At 38.1% G+C, this 16,730-nt stretch overlaps 1 protein-coding gene across 1 annotated transcript in view; it reads right to left on the bottom strand.

Annotated features, from left to right (window-relative positions):
- The window catches only part of LOC119251459 (collagen alpha-1(XIX) chain), a 268,629-nt gene that overhangs the window by 18,127 nt on the left and 233,772 nt on the right, over positions 1-16,730 (bottom strand). The window contains exons 19-24 of the mRNA XM_054698153.1: positions 12,214-12,258; positions 6,906-6,968; positions 1,942-1,977; positions 1,056-1,091; positions 905-958; positions 164-217 (exon numbers count right to left, since the gene is read on the bottom strand). Coding sequence (XP_054554128.1) covers positions 164-217; positions 905-958; positions 1,056-1,091; positions 1,942-1,977; positions 6,906-6,968; positions 12,214-12,258 — 288 coding nt within the window. The remainder of the gene's footprint in view (positions 1-163; positions 218-904; positions 959-1,055; positions 1,092-1,941; positions 1,978-6,905; positions 6,969-12,213; positions 12,259-16,730) is intronic.

Below are 16,730 nucleotides of genomic sequence, written 5' to 3'. Positions count from 1 at the left end.
CCAGTAGCCCCTGATATTAGATGTGATCAGTTTTAGTGATGGCCCGTGTCTTTGGAATGTGGTATCACACAGTCACATGAATTGATGTTGACATTCTTTAAAACATGGCTCAGTTTCCATTTAATTTACAAATATCAAAGACATAGGTATCTACTATACATACAATATCTCCTGGTGGTCCTCTGGGTCCCATAGTTCCTGCAGGTCCTTGCTGACCCTAAAACAGAAGGTGATAGGTACTTTAACTTTGCTAAGAATATTAGATAGTACCTGAATATCTATAAAACTTGGTGTGATCTTTATCTATAGAAAGACTGACTTTCCTTCATCCTACCTTCTCTGTGTATTAGTGAAATGTGCTTTGGGTTTACAAAGATAGTTTAGAGATGTTGCCATTTAAGTGGTCCTGTTCTTACCAGTAGGTGAGGCCTGGATAACATGCCTTACTCATTGGTGGGAACATTTGACATTGTCTCTCCCACACCTCCCACCAGCTTGTCTTTCTTGGGACACCTGAGAAATCCCACCAGGGGAGCACAAGCATCTCAGGGACACATAAATTTGGCTTAGAAATTGAGTCTTAAATCTTGTTCACTCTAAGAATATAGCTCAGTCACAGATTTAGCTCTCATTATTTATTCTTAAAGCTTTGAGGGACACTACTGTGAATATGCCCTGAAAAAGAGTTGAAAAATCTTATTGCAAACCAAAAGGTACTGTTACTGTGTGTGTAGTACTAATGCAGCCAATTGGAGATGGGGGTTGGGAGAATCACCATGGAAGAATGATAAAGTCTCTGAGGCCATCTGTGAAGAAAATAAGTGGCATGCCACAGTAACTGTGTTACATAAAAAAGGCTATAACTTCATTTTCCCCTAATTTATCTCAGAAAATTTTTATATACCTTTAGTCCTGGGCTTCCTATTACACCGGGGGGACCAGGATCTCCAGGTTCACCCTATATATATAGGTGGAATGAAAAGTGAAATAGTGATTTGACTTTTCACAATCTCAATTAGGTTTGAAGATGCAATCAAAAGACATGATGAGATTACCTTTATCCCCTGTGATCCTATTATCCCAGGTTCTCCCTGTAAGTAAAATATTTAACATATATGTAATCCTTAAATTCAGAGATGAGCTTCTCTAGTGCTTGCATACATTTGAATTCCCACTAATTAACATACAATAAAGGAAATTATGGAAGATATGACAAGCAGGGTTCATTATAAAACATGATTTAAAATATTTTTGCTAGGAAGTAAAAATAATTCATTTTCTTTCTTTAATAATGTTTTTTTCCCAAAAGTTATTTTGACCCTGTAATCATGTTCCAGTAGTAATCACTGAATTTTATTACTTTGCTGACATTGTTAAAATTTCAGAGGAGAAGGGGAAAAAAAGTAGAATTTGAGTTGATATGTTATGGTGATTCTATAATCAGGTATATATATTTAATGAAAAACAAACAAAAAATTAAGGTCATACAAAAAAACCTTAACAGTTATAATGAGTTGACTCTTCTATTTTCCATGACTTATTAATTATTTATGCTTTTAATAAAATCATCCTATTTGATAAATTCAATTTGCATCATTAGCACAATTTTTGAAAGAAACTATACCTTGTATTTTCATTTTGTATTTCAGATATCCTAAGTGGATCTTTCATAACATTCATATCCAGTCACTAATAGTAATGGGTTATGGAGAATATATGCTTCCCAGACTGAATGTAAAAGCATCACATGATAAAACTTAACAAGGTTTAAAATTTCTCATTGATCAAAATAAAAGAGTCAAATTCACAGGGGAAAAAGTAAAATGCTCAGAGAGCTGATTTTATCAAATCTATTAGACTCCAAAGTAAACATACTAGAAATCAGCGAGAAGGAAATCAATGAAGTAGAAAACCCCAGATAACGATAAAACATCTACTTACTCGATCTCCCTTTTCACCTTTTGTAAAAGGTTCCCCCTAGGAAAAATGGTAGAAAACAGAATCAATTCTAAATACTTTTGGAGATAAACTTTCCAAAACTGGATGTGAATAAATTCTGCAGGCCAAATTCAGACTTGCATTGAAAGCAAACCTCTAAAATGATTCAGAATGTACAGAGTTTGCCTGTGCAGCTTACGGGAAGCACATGAGAAATACTTTAAAAACTATTTCATATTCCCAAACGAACAATACAGTAATCATTCTCATATTTTGAGAATCCTGAGCCATTGAGAAATTGGAATGTTGTCCATGGCCTAAGCTTCCTCTTGCAAGGGCCATACAGAGGCAGCCATAGCAGAATGGATGATGAGTGATGAACAGGAGGACATTCATTTGAATTCTGCCCATTAAGTTAGTGCTTGAAAATACAAAGTCATTATTTGCGATACTTTACTAAATCACTATTATTTTAAATGCTAATTTAAAATGCCATAAAGGGGTTAATTCTTGGATGAATAACAAGTACATGTCCATGAAACTGGTGGTGGTTCTGGTTGGATGTATGTATGAAGGTCTTAGAGAGAGATGTAAGCTTTGAGGGGGTACCTCTTGTTAAACAACTCTCTTTCCATGGTCACTGTATACTAACAACCCAATCTCAGCCTTGAGCTAACTCTTGTTAGTTTCTGTTCTAGAAGTTACAGCCACATGATCTCACTGAATCTTTGTAACAGTGCTGTGAGGAAGATACTGTCTCACTTCAAGCTTGAGGAAAGAGACTCAGAAGGGTTGTGAGTAACTCTATATTATTTCCTGTAAAATAATATTCACCCACTTTATGTCCCCTTGTTAATCTAGGCTGTAAACTCTGTGTTGCAGGGATATACTCCATCTTGTCTATCATAGCATTTCTGCTCTACACTGTTGGTGCCTATTGAAAATTTTTAAATTAAAAAATTTAAAGTCACACAGATAAAATAATAATAGCTAGTACTTGCTGAACTCTTACAGTATAATAAAGCACTGTTCTAATCCTCTTATACATATTAACTAGTTAATCCTCATGTGTCAACAGGGGATAATAGTATATCCATTTACAGATGAGGAAACTGAGACACATAAATTTCCCCAGGCCAAATAGCCAATAGAGACTGTTTAGGATTGAAACCCAGGCAGCCTGAGTTGAGATTCCACCTTTCCTTGCTCAGTCTATTTGATGTGATTTGTAATTGAATGGATTGACAATAAGATGAAAACCATACATTAAAAAATATTTTCTTTTGTTTATGAAAGTCAAGAGAAAGTTTGAAATCATTCTGGTGGGTAGAACTGCTCTCAATGGACCTCTTAGGGACTGCTATTCTCTTAAATCAGTCATGGGGATAAATGGCTACTAAATAAACCTCTGTGCTTTTTCACCTCAAGTTTTGCATGGTAGGGACAATGGGGGTCACCTTCGGCCCAGTTTTCCCAGTTCTTTGCAGTTATGGGGACCATGTAGCTAGTTCTGGCAATGAAATGTTAGCAGAAGTGACATGTGTCACTTGCAGGCTAACACAATAAGCCCATTCACAATTCTCCCTCCCACTTTCCCTGCAGTGATGATAGAGAAAGTTGTGTACAGCAGATGGCACAGCTCCACGGTGGTAATCAGCCTGGTATCTGAATGTAATACAGAGGAGAACACCCACTTTCTCCAACTAAATCTTGCTGGGCATGCATGCATGAGCAAAAAGCAAGAGTCAATCTTTTTTTTTTTTTTTTTTTTTTTGCAAAGTCACAGAAATTTCAGGGTTAATTTGTTACTTAGCTCAACAAAGCTTACCCTGATTAATATGCCCAACATTTTCTTTCTAACATGATTACATCTTATTACATTTATACATTAGGTCAGGTCTTTATTTTATTCTTACTATTTCATTGTAATTCTAAAAAATCAATTTGATTTTAAGACAGGAGAGGATATTAACTAAAATGAGCAATGAGTCACATTGTCTATACAATGGCTGTTTCTGCTTTTATCACCCTGCTTATGTCATTGCTTATTTAGAAACTGTGTAAAGCCTCACTGTCTAAAGTAATGGGTAGAAAAAGGAAAACATGAGCCTGGTTGTCCAGAGACTTCATATTTAGTCCTAGCTCCAATAGTTACTCCCTGGGTCATCACATTGTAGAATATCTTTTTTTTTATACAAGATCCGGGGTACAGGCCAGATGCGAGCGACGGTGAGAGGATTCACCAGAGACAGAGTGGAGAACAGAACAGGCAGACTGATGAAATACACTGCTGAGGGGAGCAGCAGGCGAGACAGGAGAGGTCTGTTTCGCCATGTGGGATTCTCGCCGGCATCGAACCTGCGCTGCAGAGGCTGCGAACAGCTTCACAGTGTGGTGCTCAACTGCCTGGGCCACCAGGGAGGCCCACATTGTAGAATATCTTTCCCTATCTATAAGACGGTCTCCTTGGAATATTTCAGTTCTGATAAGTTCCACACCCCAACATATTCTAAATGTTCTGTGTGGAGGCCAAACTACCATTTGAACATTATCATTCAGGTTCAGAATTCAAATTTGGATGAAGACTGTTTTGTTTTGACCTTCTGGTTATTATGCAAAGTTAAATCTAGACCTTGTTCTGGAATAGAAAGGCAGGGGATAAGAGCTACATTGTTCCATACAATAAAGTAAAAAGTGTGTGTGTGTGTCTGTGTTTGTTTTACGTGGGGGGTAAGGAGGAAGGAGGCAAAGGGAGTGGAAAACTAAGGGATTAAGAGGGAACTGGAAAGAAGAAGAGTTAAAGGAAAAGAAGTTTGTTTCTCCTGGGTAAGGCTGAGAGGGCTAAAGGTAGTTTCAACTGGGGTAGTGGGGTAGATGGGCTGTCTCTTTTCACCTGCTTCACCCCAAGCTCAAACACTGGTGGTAGGAGAGAAAGCCAGAGGGAGGCTGCTGGAGCTATGAGATCCTTCGAACCTTGCTACCTAGAGCATATGGTCCATGGTCCAACCCGAAGAGCATCACCTGAGACACTGAGACCTGCAGTCTCTCTGCTAGCACCCCAGACCCTCTGAGTTAGAGTCAGCATTGCAAAATGATCCCCAGGTGATTCAAGTGCACATTTACATTTAAGATACCTGGGTTTACTTCACTGAAAGTTTCTTCTTTTGGCTCTACAAATACCTGCTTTTCCAAAAGAATTTTAGTAAATCTCACTGCCAGGTCTGCCATATGTCACATGGAAATTAAGAGAAGGTGATTGTCAGTGTTCAAGCTTGGAGGAGAGACAGTGGAGACCTAGAGAAGCAGCTAAGATGTGTTAAGAGATGCTGACAAGTGTGGAGCATCCAGAATGGGCTGGCAGGTGGAAGGGACAGCACCACCAGGCTGGAATAGTGGGACACTGGAAATTGTCAGTCATCCATGGAACCCTCAAAGCTGTTCCTTGCGACTAATATGGTAGCACAAGAATTCAAGTACTAGGCAAATATATTAACTCCTGCAAGTTATGTGTTAAGATCTTTAACAGATTCAAGGTGTTGACGAAAAAGCTTGTTTTAGGGAAACTGACTATTAATGAAAAAAACAACCCTGTGGTTGTTGAGCTAAATGGCCTTCCTCAAGTTAGGATGTATGTCTCCTTCCTGAAACCACTTGCTGATTTGCACAGGTTCACCAAATAACTAATATTTCTTTTCACAGATGCTAGGATCTGAGAAACACTGAAGCCCTCTTCTTCCAAACAGTGGATTTGAGTTTGGGCTGCCAATCCCCTCTCAGCATCATCTTGATAATAATAATAATAAAACCTTTCTCTGCTTCAGTTAGTATTTGGTGTTTGGTCCTTCTGTGTGTTGGGTGCGTGAACCACTGGACAGTTGGTTTCACAGTCACGTAGGGAGGTCTGGGCTGGATACTAAGGGCAAGAGCAGCGCCTGAAGGTACAGGAACCTGCAGTAATCTGTAACAGCCCTGATTCTAAAGATACCTGAAAAATTACTGTCATTTCTACAGATGCATAATTTTAAAAGCTGAAGTACAGGGAAAAGTTGCTTTTGTACTATTACATACTTTTATATTATTTCTATTTGGCATGTAGGCATTTCAATGACCTCTCATTCATTGTCCTCTATAAACCAATATCCCTTTTTCACCCTGGCAAGAAAAGGGGTAAAAGTGATTTGAAAAAATTACATTTTTAAAACAAAGATGAAACATTTACTTGGTAAGTCTGATTCTTGAGGGTTGTTGTGGGTTTCTTCTTTCCTTTATTTTTTTAACAACTTTAAAAGAATAGTTGTTTTTTTTTTTTAATAACTTGGATTCATGTAATTTCTTTAGGTAGTCTTACCTGAATATAAATGATACCGTAGGGTTTTTTTTTTTCCTCCACCAGAACTAAGTCTTAAACTGACCTCCATAATACTGAAAATTGGCTGAGAAGTCACATTGATCTTACAGAATTTAAGAAAGAAAAATAATTTCAGAAAGTATACTAAGAGCAGTTGTTTGAGGAGATAGATAAACATTAAATTAGCTCCAGTCTTTAATTATATTGGATTTATTATTTACTTTAGCTAGAACTTTTAATTGTAGTAGGGAAGCTTAGCGCTTTTTAAACACTGGGTTCTTGAGCAAGCCAACCTAGGTGTGAATCATGGTTCCAAAACTTACTAACCTGTGACCTTGGGCAGGTTATGTAACTTCTCTGTGCCTTAGTTTCCTCATCTGAAGAGTGGAGTATTAATTAGCCTATCTCCTGTTTGGTTGTATTTTTTTTTTATTAGATTGAGTAAGCTAATGCATGTATAGGACTTAGCATCTCAGAGAGAACACTTGCTCAAATACTGAATTTATTTTTGTTTGTCACAGCAGCGGCTACTAAGATATGACATTGGGCTGGTTAGGAAACATATTTTTAATATATTGTTTGGATATTCTTCCTCTCCCTTCAAAGCTAAGATACTTACAGATTCTCCTTTTTGTCCTTTAGGGCCAATGGACCCTGGAAATCCTGGTTGCCCAGTTTCACCCTTCCAAGAAAAAGCAGAAGAGAGAGGTTGCATGAGGTTAGATGAGCACTGCTGTGGCTGTCAGAGTCACAGATTCTACGATGCACAGATTCACTTGTGATCCGTCTAACCATGGAGCACATCTATTATGCTCCAAGAGACAATGGAAAGTTCTGAATCAAGTTAGGCAATTTGCATAAAAATGTGTCAGTACTTCACAATGCCTTCAGGTCTTTTAGATCCATAATATTCATTCTGATATTTAAAATCAATGTAAAACGAAAGTTAATTATTTTTCAAGGAAAGAACATCTAGAGGAAAAAAAAAATTATACTTTTGCTCTGTTGTATCAAAGAAAATAATTTTTGGGATCTTAAGGCATCTGATGGTTTTACTGACACAACAATCCAGACTCATTTTATCTCATACACTTCTTTCTTAGATGGGGGTATTGGAGTGGGGGAGATGCATATGAGGAGAAATTAGTCTCTCAGCTGTTTTCAACACTGATAATGCTGCTTAAATGATTGACTTTGGACAAAAGCAGCATTCTTGTCGATGTAGTGACAGCAACAGCTTAGAAATGTCTAAGATTTTCTGGTCAGCATCTTGAAGGGGGATTTATATGTGACAAACAAAGAGTATTCTGAGAAGACAGTTTTAGAACTAATATGTGTGGGAAGGAAATAGTTCACTAATCAGGCATGAGAGGGGTATCAGCATTGTGCTTCTTTCAATTTTGATAAAAATCCTTGAATACCACATAATTGGTAAATTAAATATAGCCATTGCTAGTCAGATAAACCCCCTTCAACCTCAAGGGCATTTTGCAAAAACGATGTTTACCATTCCATTTTTGAAAATGCATCTTCTTTCCTGTTTTGTTAATTTTTATTTCAAAAATACAGAAAATATTAAGTGCATTTTTCAAACCTCCAGGTACCAAGCACCCAAAATGAAAGAAATGAAAAGAATTTGCAGTCAAATAGAAATCTCCTTTATTTCCTTCTCTATTCCTGTCTCAGAGAGAGCCACTCTCATGAATTTAGTACTTAACCCTTTTAGTTCATAGTTTTGTACTTTTACTGCTTACATGGAATCATAAACAATAGATTATTTTGGGTATTTGAACAAATTCTAAATGTAGCTTTATCTTGTACATAGCATTTTTTTTTTTGGTGAGAAAAGTTGCTTTTAATTTCCTTTTCTGTTGGTACATATAGATCTAGGTCATACACAGGACAGCATTTTATCTAGTCTATGTAAACACACTAGCATTTGCCCAAGCTTCATTGATGAGCATTGGGTTGTTTCTAGCTTTGCTCTATTATGAATAGGCTGTAGTGAACACTTCTATATGTCCTCTAGTGTGGATGTGTTTATCTGTTTATTGTGAACCCTCAATCAACAATCCACCAATGTACTTCAAGTACAAATTCATTACAGTCCTAAAAACATTGACTTATTTTTACATTTCTATCCTGATTAATATCTTGTGATTAATTCAGACAAGATGTAGAGGGAACATGTCATATGTCATGGATAGACAAGAATACGTTCTTATTAAACTATTTTATTCTGCAACACAAATCCTTTCTAGAGTCTCTTCTCTAGATCTGAGGAATACATTTTGTAAATTTAATCTTGATTTTATTAGTATAACCATTTATTCCTTCTGGCACCTAAATAGTCAGTGCACCTCAGTCTTATATTTGCCACACTGTAAGAGAAGACTTTTTTTTCTAGGCATAATAAATTCTATCTAAAGTAAGAAAAGGGAGAACTTGGTAGATATATTTAAGGGAACAATTTGCTGTTGGTTTGAAGAGGAAATAACAATTGGCTTTGTATGAGCATAAGGATATACAGAATGACCTTCCTATTAACCATCAGGTAGGTGCTAAAATCCTCAGTTAGGGGTGAAGGAGAAATAGGTCTTGTGGTTGGACTGACCTGCACACACAAAAAAGTAGAAATCAGGGAAAGTGTCTAGAAATTACTACAAAAATCACATGTGCCCAATATCAAATGAGAAGTGAAGAGGAATTTGGAAGAGTGATTATATTCCTCCCTGCTATGCATTGGCACAGATATAAATAGCTCTCCATTGAAATACTGAGGAAGGGTCCAATAGAGGCTTGGTCCACTCTCTGAGTGTTATTTGTGTATGGCAGAGCTTGGAGGAACGCTCAGGGATCAGGTCCTTCATATAAATTCTGTAAGCAAAAGTATTTCATACCTAAATCTTAGACTCATGTGGAATTGTTTTTCACAGTTAAAATGATGTTCAGTGATTTATCACTGTGGATAAGAGTAGAAAGACAAGTGATGAATTTATGTAGCATTAGGAAAGGCTGTCCTTTAATTTGACACTGTTGATACTATTTGAAAAGCCTGGTGCTGTTGAGACTCCATTTTTTTCTCTCTGACATCCTGCCTGGAAAGACAACTGTTACTTTCTCAGGAGTCCTTAGAAATTCTGTCATCTATTCCACTGTCACTATAAAGAAGCAGTTGTTCTCAATCAACTTGCAAATACATTTTCCTTTCCTACAAACTGTCAGTCTCAGGCAAGTTACAGAGCAGAGATAATCACTTCAATACTGGTAGAATGGTCATGAGATGCCATTGCCTCTTACTGTCTTTTATCATTAATAAGCTTATAGTGTGCCTTAGTGTTTTCCCCTATATTTAAGTGTTATTGATGTAGGATTGGATTGCTAATGCAGGAGTGATTTGTACATAGATTTACGCCTTTTTTATTTGTTTTGGGGCCTTATGGTAGTGTTGGGTTCCAAATGGGACAGATTCTGTGATTCTCTTTTGCTAGTGCATTAAAAAGTGTTATATTATGATACATGATAAGTCATTTATGTGCTTAAATTGTACTACTGGTTAAACCTCTTATTTTGCAACATAGACTGATTCCCTTCTGTCAAAATTATGGCGGGATAGGCAAAGATGAGCAAGACCAGATGTTAAGGGGGTAACAAGTAACTATTAATACTAAAAAGAGATCAAGGAGAAGAAAGGGGAAGAAAGCTTGGGTGGATGAATGGAAAGAACAAATCTTCAATGAGGGTTTAATATGTGTCAAATATTGTGTTTTGGGTTCATCTCATTTGATTTAAATCCTCCCTCAACTCACTTGGTAGCTATGATGATGCCCATTTACAAACGTGTAAACTGATTCTTAGAGAACTAGAGCGATGTCCCCAAGGAGACATATGTGTTACTGGCACAATCGACCTTAGTCCCCAAAGTCCATGATCTTTCCACCACTCAGTGGTACGCAATCCTGACTACCTGCTTGAGTCACCTGAAGCATTTTTAAATAACAGTGATATGATCCACCCTACATTAATCAGAGATATGGGCTATCTCAAATCAGTCTCTGGGGATAGGGCACAAGCAATGATATTTTCCAAAAGCTCTCCAGGTGACTCTAGTAGGCAGTTAGTGTTCAGAACCACTGGGGTCCCTCTCAGGCACAAGCAAGATCTGTGGGAACAGCTTGAAGGAGCTTTACATTCCCACTGTGGTGACCCATGAACAACATTATAATTTTAAAAATTAATGTATTGATCAGAACAGATACTAAGTGGATATGCATGGGTGGAGGTGATGTCACTTTTCCAGCAACTGCTATGCCTACATTGTTTAGTTTATTTTATGCATTATTTATTGGCAGTCTTTCTCCTTTTAAGAACTGCAATTCTTAAAATAATTTTGTATGTACATTTATATCAACTACTGCCTCCAGTCCCCTGTAGACTCTTTGAGGTCATTTATTTGGATAGGAGGATGAAACAGTTATGTCACAGGCTTTTTCTAATTCCACTTAAGATTCTGAAGCAATTAAAAAAGATTTTAGCTACAGAAAGGTTCTCAGAGTTTGAAATACACCTGTTTTACAGAATCAAATTTCTCATCACTGGGGTCTTAAGAATTCCTAAGTAACATGTGTTTCCTAATGAACATAGCAAAACAGAAGCCAGCTGTTTTGTTTCAAGAAATGAATCATCATTTAAATACTTTGTGTCACAACACTCTTCTTTGCTCAGCTGTCCTATGTGACAAGCTTTGTGGTTTTCTTTTTCTTTATTTCCCCCTTAGCCTGCAGGTGTCCAGTAGTTATGGCTTAAAATGTAATGTGTTTATGATGGTGGTGTAGGAATTCTGTAAGCTATTCAGTTACAGGAACTAGTGCTAATGTACCAGACACATAAGTGCCTTGTTATTGCTGTGTAATCAATTTTTTGGATGTCTTTTTAAGGATGTCAATATTTTATTTATTTATTGCAGAACATTTCATTTTCAATGGTCAATCTATGAGAAGTTCCTAGTTTCTTGTTGAGCCTAACTTTATGGTATTTCTGGTGATAGATATATCGTCTTTTGAATAGATTTGTTGTACTGATTTATAAGGCATAGATGTTGGATTTTCTTGGATTCATGTTGAAATACCCTGCTCTCAATCAAGAGAATTTTTCCTGGGTGAATGAGTGAAGGTAGCACCCATAGGCCATGTTCCCTCAGCGTATTTTCAAACCCACTCATCTCTGTCTGTAGATTTAAGGTGCACTGTTTTTTTTTTTTTTTTTTCCTGACAATGGCACAATTCACACTGAAGCCCAGGTAACCACAATTTCAGAATCAAACTGGAGTGAAACATCTTTTTGAGTGGGTAAGTGAATCTGTCATCTTCACAGCTAATATAATTAAACCTGTGAGTGATGACAATGAGAATGCAATGGAAATTCATCAACATTTTAATTTTAAAACTGTTGTGAAATAGTTATTTGATTAAATCACCACTATATATTATAAACCCCACCCAAAAAATATCCCCGTCACAGCTTGTGTTTGAGCTCTTAAATAAGACTTGCAAATATTGAACCAGAGCCTGAGGCATTTTGCCAAAGGGGTCTTCAGATTGTTTTCACCACCTACACAGATTCATGAAACATCTAATTATAAACCGAAGCTTATGCCCTAATTTCATTTACCTTGTCACAGCTATTTTCCCTTGATTTTCTACTTGTAGTCAACCGCTACTCAGCACTCTTCACTGAAGCTGCCTCTGTTGTAGGTTCCAACCCTAGGCCTGGTGTTTTGGGGATTGGAGGCTGTGCCCTCTGCAGGTCAGCTGCCACCCCAGGAACAGAAGGCCAGAACCCCATGCTCAGAGGGACTGCCCCAATAAATAAATGCATGAAATGGCTTAAAACCTCTGATGTTTTCATTCACTTGAAAATCTGATTACCTTTTCTCCTTTTAGGCTACCAGCTCCATGTTCACCAATATTTCCCTAGGTAAACAGAAAACGAAACAAAAGTTCATTGATTTTTGATGCATTCTGTCCCCGCTTAAAAATTATAGTCAGTTGTGCTTTCACAGTTGTTTTTTTTTTTTTTTATGGATATAATTTTAATCACTTTTGCTCCTCTCACCTTCTGTTAAATATTCCTGGAAAACTCCCACTTTGGAGACTGTCTTCTCTCCAACTTCTCCCTGGCAGATGATTCTGGAGGAAGATCACACCTCCAGGGGCTACCTGTCACTATTTCAGATTCACCTGGGAGTCTAGTTGGTCCCTCCCTACTGGCTGGCTGCTCTTCCCATTATCAAATCTTCTCTATTGTTTTCAGAACACTAATCTGGACTCCACTTTCTCCGGGAAGATGATCTACCTATTACCCCATTTAAAAAATACAAGTTCTCAGATACTTATCACTAAAATTTCTACCACGAAATCTGTCAACCCACCTGCACGCACACTTTGTTGTCAGTGACTGTCTTAATTGGTGTCTGTTTTCCTTCATCAGTCCTCTGATTCCCAAGACTTGGTCTTAGAAATTTTTTTTATCATCTACTGCCTTTATGTGGAATTGGCCAATTTGTTAAGCTAAATAAAACGTAGATGAAATGGTCCAATTCAAAAATTTCTCTATCTACTTACCCTACCATCTTCAAATAGCATAAAACACATTGTTCTCTGATTATTCCCTTTCATGGACAAAGTTTTTAAAGGCTAATGTTTTTGATGGCCATTGACCATAGGCCTTAAGGTTCTCCTCAATTTGAATAAACTTCAGATGGGTTTATTTTGGACTCCAGGTGCTGACCTCCCTTTCTTAGCATCTTTCAAAAACCTGTAAATTCATTCACAGTTCCTTTGAACTATAAATCTTTTAAAAGTCTCTTTCCAGCTTTATACCCCAAGAGAGTTTTTCTTACAGACAGGGAGCCATTCCTTTGGAATGAAACTATCAAGGAGGATGGGGCCTCTTAATTTCCTAGTCTCTGTAGAAGGTGGGAACCTAATTTCAGTGGGTGTCTTGCTCCTACTGGTAAAAATTTCTCCTATTCCAAATATATGAGACAGTTTACTTTTCCCTTGTGTAAAGTTCTGCTCTCCCACTCACTCAGCACTTAAAAATATTTTACCCCTTTATCTCAGCAGAATTGAGCTTAGGCTGAGTTCTGCCTTCTTTTTCCTATTTCAAGAGCCATGACAGAAGTCTTCCTTGTCTGGTTAGCTTTGTCAGGCAATTTTTGCCTCACACCACTGATTCATCTTCCACTTAGTCCTGAGCTCACAGTGAGCAGACTCTGGCCCTCACCACTCCAGTGATCTGATCTGACACTCCAGTGATGTTTTCAGTGTGTTATCTAATGAATATTCCATTAAGTGACTTCCTGACTGAACTTGTCACTCTTGACTTGTATGATAGCACACTTTCCTGGTTTCTCCCATCTCTCTGACCTCTCATCCTCCTTCGCCTAACCGGTAAAGGAAGGACTCTCTCAGGACTCTTCCAGGTTCCCTTCTCTGTGACCAACATTTCTCCAAACACTCTTATCCACCCCTGTGGCTTACCTATCTTCTATACAAAGACAAACAAATTTATAAACCTAGCGTTCATATTCCATCTGAATTTTGACCCATTTATCTATGATCTTCTACTTTATGTATTCACTTGCAATTCATATACAAGTTCAAAACTGAACTTAAAAAACACAGCACACACATATATTAGAGATAAAGATGAGAAAATTGTATCAGACTGTTAGTATCTGTTAGTCCAGAAGTGGGAGAGTGATAATTAATTTCTTCCTAATGTATCTCTACCATTGGACTTAAAATGAGTAGTAATTTCATTTTATAATTAAAAAAATTAAGGAAAAAAACCAAATCCATCCTTTCCCTCTGATAGAACTCTTCCTCCTCTGCCCTGAGTGTTGTTCTTGAACTGCCCTTCTACTTATGCCCCAATACAAAATCTCTGTTCTTCCTGTTAACTGCCTTCACTCTGGGCAAGCCACATAATGCCTTCCCAGAATCATTGCAGTAGCTCCCCAGCATTGTGGGAGGCCTTTAAATCTACTCTTGTTCTACATTTACACACCACCCTCTGCACAAGATCCAAGAGGTATCTTTAAAGATATAACAGGATCATAACAGGATCGTATTTCCCTATTTAGCATCATCTTGACCACTCCTCTCCCTCAGAATTTCCAGGGATAATCGCTCAAGATCTTTCTCCTTTCACCTTCTAGATCACCTCTCTGTCCTCAACTCTTGCCTGGCTAGTAATTACTCATCCCTCAGGGTCTCATATTGTGAAATGTTATTCACAAAAACCTTTTGTGGGTCTCCCAGACAGATTTCCCTCTCGTACCTGCTCATTGGACATTGTGTGTTTCCTTCACAAATACCTACATTTTTATTTTTGTGTTTAAAAAATTTTGCACTAGAATGTAGGCTTCATGAACACCTGAGCTTGATTGTCTGATGTGCAGTACTCAACATGTACAAAGCACGCAGTAGATGTTTTGTTTTTCAAGATTTATTTATTTATTTATTTATACAAGCACTGGGTACAGTCAGAAGCGCGGGAGGGTGAGAGAATTCACCAGAGCCAGAGCAGGGAGCAGAACAGGCAGACAAACAGAGGACACTGCTGAGGGGAGCAGCAAGTGGCAGGAGAGGTCTGCGCGCCATGTGGGACCCTCCTCCGGTGGCCAGGGAGCAGCTGGGGATCGAACCGGTGCTGCAGAGGCTGCAGGCAGCTTCGCAACCCAGCGCTCAACTGCTGCACCACCGGGGAGGCCCTCATTAGATGTTTTAGAATAAATAAGCCAATGATTAGAATTTATGCTTTTTTTTCAATTAAAAATACACATCAGTAGAAAAAAATCACATAAAGTTTTAACAAGAATACCCCTTCAGATCATTTGGTTTGCTGTGGTTTGACATTTTAAATGTGCCCTTAATATTACTCATGCTACTCCAATTAAAAATAACTGCTGTGGGCCTCCCCGATGGTGCAGCAGGTTGAGCGCAGTGCTGTGAAGCTGTCCGCAGCCTCTGTGTGCGGATTTGATTCCCGGCTGGCCAGAAACCCACATGGTGTGGCAAACCTCTGCTGCCGCACCCGCTGCTCCCCTCAGCAGTGTATTTCAGTCAGTTTGCCTGTTCTGTTCTGTTCCCTGCTCTGTCTCTGGTGAATCCTCTCTCCCTCCAGTGCCTCTGGCCTGTACCCTGGTTCATGTTTAAAAATAAATAAATGTTTAAAAAATAATAAAAAAATAACTGCTGTTATTATTGGTCTTGTGACAGATATTCTTTCATTTTTTCTACTTTTATCTGAGATGTTTAGTAAATTGGAAATGAAAAATGTATTCTCAAAATCCTGAGTTGTGAATTGTTACAAAGACATAGTTGAAAACAAAGTACCAAATTTTAAGACATATGCACACATACACCAAGAATAAGCATTTATAAAATAGTAGGTTTCTCCGATGCAACTTGCGTAGAAACATAAATTTTAGGCATTTCCTGAAAATACTAGTCATTTGGGCTTGGTGCCAATCAGTGTGCACAACCCCTACCTTTGGCTATGCCAGGATGCTCTGAGGGAAGCTGGAACATGCTTTTGTCTAAGATATGAGTTGCCCAGAAATGGCGTTAAGAGTGGGAGGTCTATGCTCTTGGATCGCAGAGCACAGCAGCACCCAAAGTGCATCTGATGAGAGAACAGTCCAATAGAGCATCTTGATTTCCATCCCATTTCCCATCTTACCCTTCAACAATCTAAGATGCAGGATTGGCCTTCCCAGGAATATTCAGATAGGGTTTTTTCTAAGACATCCAAACAGGTTTTTCCCAATCCACGTTACCATAATAAAAAGGTCAGTAGGTGCCCTGTGGGCATCGGGAGAAATTATTCCTACTACTTTAAAGAATGAAGACTATCCAAACTTAGGGTTATCCCTTAAGGGAGGGCAAACATCTAGAACATCTGGTATATGAAGTCACCCCGTCCTCTTCATGGAGCCCCCTTCTGTCTCCTTGACTGTCCAGGACCTTATTCCATTTCCTAATTCCAGATATAAACCCTTGATCTGTCACATTTACTTTGGGATTTATGGCCATGCAAATTCTCCATGCATACATAATTAAATTTTGTGTTTAATCCATCTAATGTTATTTATTTTGCTAGTTCAGTCTGAGAAGAACTGGGAATGTTCCCCTGAGCCCTGATAAGAACACCAGAGATATTAGGATGAAAAAAAGAAATGCCTCTGCAGCACCAACTCATATTATTCTGTTCATATGCTCTATTGTTCTAAAATTTGGATTTTCTGATGGATCTGACACCCAGAAAAACAACAGGGTCATTTACTGCTTAGCAGAGCACCATATACTTGCTTCATTAAGTAGCTAGGCCAGGAAATACATCTTACCAAGGACCCTCAGTGACTTTCAGAGCTGTT

The sequence above is a fragment of the Talpa occidentalis genome, unplaced genomic scaffold (assembly GCF_014898055.3).
Source record: "Talpa occidentalis isolate TD23 unplaced genomic scaffold, MPIMG_talOcc4v2.1 talOcc4.2, whole genome shotgun sequence".
NCBI lineage: Eukaryota > Metazoa > Chordata > Mammalia > Eulipotyphla > Talpidae > Talpa > Talpa occidentalis.
Note: the sequence above shows the minus strand (reverse complement) of the source record. Positions and strands in the feature narration are given on the sequence as shown.